Source organism: Anoplolepis gracilipes, chromosome 11, assembly GCF_047496725.1.
Source record: "Anoplolepis gracilipes chromosome 11, ASM4749672v1, whole genome shotgun sequence".
In the NCBI taxonomy this organism is placed as follows: domain Eukaryota; kingdom Metazoa; phylum Arthropoda; class Insecta; order Hymenoptera; family Formicidae; genus Anoplolepis; species Anoplolepis gracilipes.
This window is the reverse complement of record NC_132980.1, coordinates 5,563,320-5,571,271: the sequence shown is the minus strand read 5'-3', so window position 1 is coordinate 5,571,271 and position 7,952 is coordinate 5,563,320. Positions and strand designations below refer to the sequence as shown.

General features: G+C 24.3%; 1 protein-coding gene across 1 annotated transcript; it reads right to left on the bottom strand.

Annotated features, from left to right (window-relative positions):
• Window positions 1-5,386: 5,386 nt before the first annotated feature.
• LOC140671303 (uncharacterized) lies at window positions 5,387-7,952 on the bottom strand. The gene is made up of 5 exons (XM_072902561.1): window positions 7,809-7,952; window positions 7,049-7,168; window positions 6,771-6,888; window positions 6,174-6,435; window positions 5,387-5,510 (listed from the first exon to the last, which is right to left on the bottom strand). Exons 1-5 carry the CDS (start codon window positions 7,950-7,952, stop codon window positions 5,387-5,389), a joined length of 768 nt encoding a protein of 255 aa, XP_072758662.1.

Here is a 7,952-nt window from a genome sequence, read left to right as displayed (position 1 = left end):
GTAAAATAGCTGAAGAGAGTTACGCTTTTCCCCTTCTTTTTCTATTGATTGATCAACTATTATTTATATTTCTACTTTAGTGTAAATTGTAGTACAAAATTACTAAATTACTAAATTTCGTTTAATATAAGACGACAAAGTTCTCGCTACCTTGAGATCAAAATATTTGTGTTTTCTTTACAGTGTTTCTCGAAATAATGTCTGTAATTATGCGATCGATATGATAAGAGAGGCAATTGAGCGAGTATCTATTTCTCATAAAAAGAAAGAAAAATATATTTGTTGAGAAGATTATTCACGCGAAAGTCGCGCATGCGTAATTGTCACATTTTTTCGTACCACAATTTCACTTGCTTCAGTTTATTGCGCGCATTCATAACGTACACTTGCTTCTCGAGATGAACGTTCAGTTTTTAGTATCGGGTCTATCTATACTAGGGCTCGTGTTATTTTTGAAGAGTGATATGCATATATTTTTAACTATCAAATTAGTAATTAATACGATTAAAATTTTGATATTTTATGGAAGTCAAATGGATCAATTTTATATAGTCAGGTGATTCTTAGTAATATCATTTGTTTTAGACATAACTTTTTTTTTAAGCTTTTTAATTTTGCAGAACACATTTTATTATAATAAAAATTAAAAAAATAGAAATATGAAATATTAAGTTTATATAAATATTTTTGAGAAATATATAAATATATCTGTAAAAATATATATAAATATATAAATTTTTTATAGATCATTTTTTAAATTTTATTTAGAAATTTTTTTTGATTATAATATTAAATTTAATTTTGATGGCAGCATGTAGGAAATACTTCTTCCATGTCTTTCAAAAAAAGGTCAAATAAGGATAATTTTTCTTGAGAAAAAAAGGGAGGGGAAGGGCTAAAGCCTCTTATTTATGCGGTTGACTTAGTACACATAAATACATAAATTCAGTAAGAATTTATATTTTATAAAACATACATAATGCTCAAAAATTACATGTAATTTGTGAAATTTCTTTTGTTTATAAATTTTTAATAAACAACTGACGTATAAAATTAGAGCTTTTTTTGAGATAATTGTTTAAGATCAATAAATACGTTCTAATATTAAATTAAATAATGTTTTTTTATAAGAGACAGAAAACTTTGCAGAATTTTTGAAGCGCTAACAAAAAATATTTATATAAACAAACCTAAATTGATTTTACGTTTTTAAAATGCACACAAAACTTCAACTTTATTCACTATAAGTTTTTGTCTTTTCAGAGATATACAAACTGTACATTTAAATTTTAATGTTAGAAAATAATTAATAATAACATACAATAATCAATCTTATGTCTAATATATACATTGCATTGTTACGTAATTTATCTATATATTGTATTGCTTGTTACACCAATGGAATACGGTTTTACAGATTTTTATAGATTTTTTATGTGATTAGATTGACAATAATCTCGATCGTGCAAAAGGTAAAATTATAAGAAAGTTAATCAAATATCGATGATATAGCTTCTAGCAAACTTTACAAAAGCGGACAACAAAATTAATTCTGATGATAAAAATGATAATAAAAATTACATTGTATTATACGAGACATATGACAATATTATTTGTATTTGCCTCCACTGTTTTCTCGATGATTTCTTGGCTGACGAAAATTGCATTGCTGGAAGAGCTAAATATGAGTATATTTTTTTAAACGTGGATGGCTACGTTTAAAGTTGAACAATTTATTTAATGTAAATATAATATATACATACATATATATACAAAGTATATAGAATAATATAGTATTGTATAAATATTATTTGCACGTAATTTATTCTTATTATATATAATTTAAATATCTCGGTACACAGAGAGAACGATTTGTTTGAATAATTTGTTTGGATTTATTTATTTTATTCAAACAACATTATGTCATATAAAATATTATTTTTATTGACTGAAAAAAGTATTATTTCGTTGAATTAAACAATATTATATGATACATGTTATTTTAAAAATTCAATAATCTTATTAGTTTCTTGAAATAAATAGCTTTTTTCGACTATTTTAAGGATAAATTTTATTAAATCTAAAAAAAATTTTCTCTCTGAGTTATTGTTTTCTTATTAATATATGTGAATTAAAATATGATATACACAGAATGTTAATAATCATTACGCAATATTAATTACGTAAAAAAAACTAAAAGCTGAAAATTATTTATTGTAATTTTTTCTTAATGCTTCAAATTTAAATTAGTTAAAAGTTACACTTTCATAATTTTTATTGCATTTATTGTGAAAGAATATTTGTGCTATTAGTTTTTATTTAATAACACAAAATAATATTGTTAGTTAATAATTTAATATTTTATATACAATTTATTTTACATGTAATATTAAACTTATAATTAATACATCATGTCAGATATTAATAAATATATCATATATATTAAATGTAAATAGGTGTCACACTAGTTATGCCTGTGTTTGCATTACTATGTGTGCTTGAGTATGTTTATGTACGTGTGTTCGAGCGTGCGTGCGCGCGCGTATGTGTGTGTGTGTGTTTTTACTGGGACGTATGCGTGAAAAATACAGCTTGGCACTTGCCGACTGCTCTTGTAAAATATACAATTAATAATAATAATTACCACATATATATATGTATATAATTTTTATAATTTAATATTTAATAATTTGTAGAAAAAGAGAGAGAATTAATTGTATATGTCAGTACTTACACATACGCATTATTTCAATCTTTCGAAATTTATTTTGATTATTATTTATTTTATTTTTATTTTTTTAATAAAATTTTTTTAATTTGTTTATTTTACATTTTTTTATATTAAAATTCTTAATAAAAATTTTTGTGCCATTACTTTTTCCTTTTCTAGCATTTCTTTAGCAAATTACTGTAACATAACGTAAAAAGGAAAAGGTGCGCAAAATATCAGCGTGAGATCAAACACGTGCAATTCAATAACATGAGGTGTATGTACATACACGATTAAACGATCGATACCCTAAAAGCGCGTGTGTAAAAATCCCTTTCCCTTTTATGTGAAAACAACTGCACTATAACTTTATGTAGACATTTTTTCTTCTTTTCATTCTAATGGCTATATACAAACTCACGCCTTTAGTCTTCGAAAAAAATATTTTTCTTAACATTAAACATTTTGGTATTTGATTTATTCAGTGAAAAACGTGTTGCAAATGCGCTTTCAAATTAAAAAAGAAATTAGTCGATTAGCAATGAAGATTCCGTTGCAGTTAATATATCATTCTTTATATTAAAAATTATATATTTTTTTCTAATTTAGTACGCATACATACTATATATTACTGAAAAATTTTAAATGCTTTTAGAGATGTTAACAATAAATATTTATTTAGACGTGTAACATACAGAAAGCTAGAGACAAAAAAAAAGAGAAAAGAGAGAGAGAGAGACTTTGCAGTGTGATAATATTGAAATTGAAAAGCAATACAAAATAATTAAACATTCATTATATGTTTATTTATATTATTATTCATTATATGTTATATTTTATTTTTATATTTATTATATATTCTTTTAGATATATTTTACTAAATTTTCTTTCTCATACCGTAGCAAAACACTCTATAGATGCAACAAACAGTCCACCGACCTTCATAGTAAAGATTAACAAATTTCTTTGTAACAGGAACAGTATCATTTTCTGTATGTACAATGGAGCTACATACCACCGAACGTTATACCTAGAAAATGCATTCTAAACAATAAATTTAGATAATAATCGCTGAAATATCACGAAGTAGTTTTTATTAATAAATCTCAGCATGGTGCTTGTTGTGCAAAAATATTAATCTCTACATTTAATATTACAGTCTAAAGTCTTTGTGCATACTGCTTTGTAAATATATGTCTTACACGGTTGCAAATATGTCATGATTGTGATTCATTATACTTTGACCCATATAGTTGGCTATAAACATATATATGATGGTGATAATTGCATATAACAAGGGAAATATCAATTCTTCAATATTCTCTTCAGATGACATAATCTGAAAAATCTAAGACACGTCTAATAAAATTTTACGATAAACAATTTAACAATTTAACAAAAAATTATTTTTTTGTACCCAATAGGAGAATGATCAATTCTCATAATAATTTGACCGCTAAATATGTTTCCGGCTCATAAGTTGCTGCATCACATCATAATTTTGAAATATTTGTAGATAAAGTTGTGATTTTTCTTTGGTGTTCTTTGTATTTTTATATATTTTACTGTCTTAAAATTATTTTAGATAATGTATTGTGTGAAATTGTGTTGCAATTAAATATTTAATTATTTAATGTTTGATATAATTTTATATTTAATTAATAATATTAAATATTTAAGTATAATTTGTTAGGATTTTTAACTTTTATAATAAATAAATTTGTTGTATCGATTACATCTGATCTGGTATTTATGATTAAATATAAGATTTATTTTGAGAAAATTTTGATTTTAGGTTTTTAAAAATATATCAAATAACTTTCAATATTTTTAAGGAATTTTCTTTAGATTAATAAAGATAAATTTCATATTGAAATTAATAAATTAAAAAATTTAAGTTAGCAAAACAAAAACTCTGATTTTTAAAATTTTGAAATTTACAACATTTTGTTATTTTAAATTTGTAAATTTTGATGTTAAATTTAACAACTTGTAAAGCTCTTAAGCTTAAATGAAAATATTGAAATCTATTTGGTAAATGTTTAGTAGCCTAAATTACATTTTTTTTATAATAGACCTTATTTAATTATTTTAAAATAAATCTTATTTTATCATCAACATTCTATTAATCATAATTGACATAATTTCTTTTAAAAAATATAAGTACTAATAATATACTTATTGTTAATATTAATTGCAACAAAATTTCTTCATAATGTTACAGAAAAAATTATTTACCTTAAAAGTTACTTTTAAAAGTAAAAAAATGTGATTTAAAAAATTTTTGAACTTCTTAAGGAAGTATTTTTGAAGTCATGTTTGTAGAAAATTTTTTTATCCAGAATTAAATTTCGTTTAGATTACGAAATCTGGTTATAAGTTCTCGACGTTACTCTATCTATATATTGTAACACAATAAAATATATTTAAATAATTCATGTTATTACTTTAATTGTAACTTTTTCTGATGTGATAAGAAGTTAAAATTATTATAAAAAAGCTGTAAAAAATGAATAATCTTTTTTTCTTGAGTTTTTCTTGATTTTTTTTTTTTGTTGAATTATATAATTGATTTTTTGTGCAATGTATCCCGCGATTTTACTTACAATACAAACTTTTCTTCTATTTCTAATGCTTAAAGTTACGAATAATTTTATAGACGACATTGTTTATCAATTATTCATAAATATGGGAAACAGTATATTTCTTCATAACTCGTACGAGAGTTATTTGAAAATTGTCGGTTAGGCAAATATAACCATACTTAATAAACAGTCCTGTTACGCAATAATGAAGCCACCTACAAATAACAGGTGAGCATTTGAATTGTGTTATGGAAAGTAAATGCATTATTACTTTGCAATAAGTAAGCCGAACGAAATGAATAAAACGCCACTTTGTAGAGGAAATTTGTTACTTTTGTTACTATAAGTACAAAGAAAAATATATAATTTTTTAATAACTTAAGTAACACATAAAAGAGGAGCCAAAATTTGCTAGTGCGCATGAACTATGTTGAAGTGTTTTGAAGATATTATTCATCGAAATCAGCACAAAACTGCAATGGTTTATAAAAATTTTGAAAAACAAATAAAGGATAAATTAATAAGTAAATAAAAATTTTAAATGAAAAATTTAAATAAACAATGTTTTTATTTAAAGATTAAATAAAATCTTAAATATTATGAACACAATATTTATGAATTATAGTGTAATTCCAGGAGGCGGTAAAAACTATCAAAAACATACTTGTGAGTTTTGTTTGATAGATTTTTTTACATCAATATTATAATGATATGATGATCAATATAATAATGATAGATTTTTTTAGATAATTACTGCGGAATGTACGATACACTTTCAATCAGTATAGTTTTTATATTTATCTCTAAACACACACACACACACTTGGTAAAAAATATTTTTTTCTTCCATTATAATTTTATGATATTTGTCTTCACACCTGGCAATTTTAAACAATCCAATAGTATGTTCAAAGTACATCAAGAGTATTGTTCCTGTTCCTAATATTACAGCGCATGCGATGCAAATCGATATAACATAGTGAAACAGAATAAAATAATAATATTTCTCTTGATCGATAAAATATTCCGTCATGATCACTAAATTATATGATCTTGACGCATTTGTCAGTAATATAACGTTAAAAATTTCCGACCAGTATAACCCAATAATACCAAAAAATATGCAATAAACGCCACTTGCTAGAAAGTACCAGAATTGTCATTTAAATTTTGTATCTTTATATGTCTTTTAAATTGATTTTAATACTGTATCGTACATTTGCGTATGTTATAATTGAAACTTTCATATTTGTTCCCTAATCAATTTGTGGGTGATTTTATCTTATAATTAATGTTATTTTTTCTACGATTTTATTTGTAATTTATAAATATTGTTATTAATTATTATATATACAGAGATACTATTATATCTTGTCCAAATCCATTTTTCAATTTTTCAAAAGTGAATCTTGACAGCTCTTACGTGTTAAGAAGAATGTATAATCGTACGTGCAAATCTAACAAAATTTTCTTACCTGTAACTGCAATAGTAAAACGTTTCATATAATATCCACGTTCGTTCATAATAGCAATTTCATTTTTGTCTTTTAACTCATTATATACATGCAGTAATTGATCCAATAGAGCCTTCATCTGTCGTTTTTAACTGTATATATCTGTTCTTATATATAAAATAATGCCAGAAAATATAACGTAAAAACTTATTCAAAAGACTTATTCCGTCTGATAAGTAAGCTTTCAAAAATAAATTTATCAATTGTATAAATTTTTAACTTTTAAGCTGTTAACTTACAGTTTTGATATTAACGTAGAACAGATTGTATTTTATCATCGAAATAGCAAAGAAAAATGTAGAAGATAAGACTTTGATGATGAGATCTACAGTACATCTTTGTGAAATTAATGGTGTACACTGTAAATTAGTAATATTACTTATTAGTTTGCATTAAAAAAAAAATATATATATATATATAGAGTGTCTGGTTATTTGTAAAAAATCTCTCGTATACAGGTAGAGCGGATCAAACTGAGCAAAAAAGTTCTACATTATTTTACAATTTTTGCAATAATTATTGAGAAATTAATTAAAAAATATTGACCAATTTGTGTAAGTATTAGCACGTGGCGAGAACAACCAGCTGTCTCGCGGTTGCTAGTGGCATGCATAGTAACAGTGGGCTGTCACTTTTCACTGTGCTTCTAGCGATCGCGTGACAGCAGGCTGTCTTTTTTCGCAGAGCGCTAATATATTGACGCGAATTGGTCAATATTTTTTAATTATTTTCTTAATAATTATTCCGAAAATCGCAGAACGATACAAAACTTTTTTGCTCAGTTTTATCCGCTCTATCTGTAAACGAGAGATTTTTACGAATTATCAGACACCATATATATGTACGCAAATGTGTGTATGTATATGCGTTTACGTTAAAATATAGCTAACAAGAATTTTAGTTTAATCTAAATTTTGATATTTAAATTTTATGGAAAAAGATTTTAGTAATTCGTTAAATATGATTTTAATAATATGATTTATTATTATTGAAACTTACCTGAAATATAACATTTGTTGTCAGAATACTAGAGAGGAAAGTAAATTGGAATCGAGTAAAATTTGATTGTTTATAGGGCCACAGGCCAATGGTGAATAGAAGAAACTTATTCAGACTGAAGTATTCAGTCTCAAGGTAGATCAT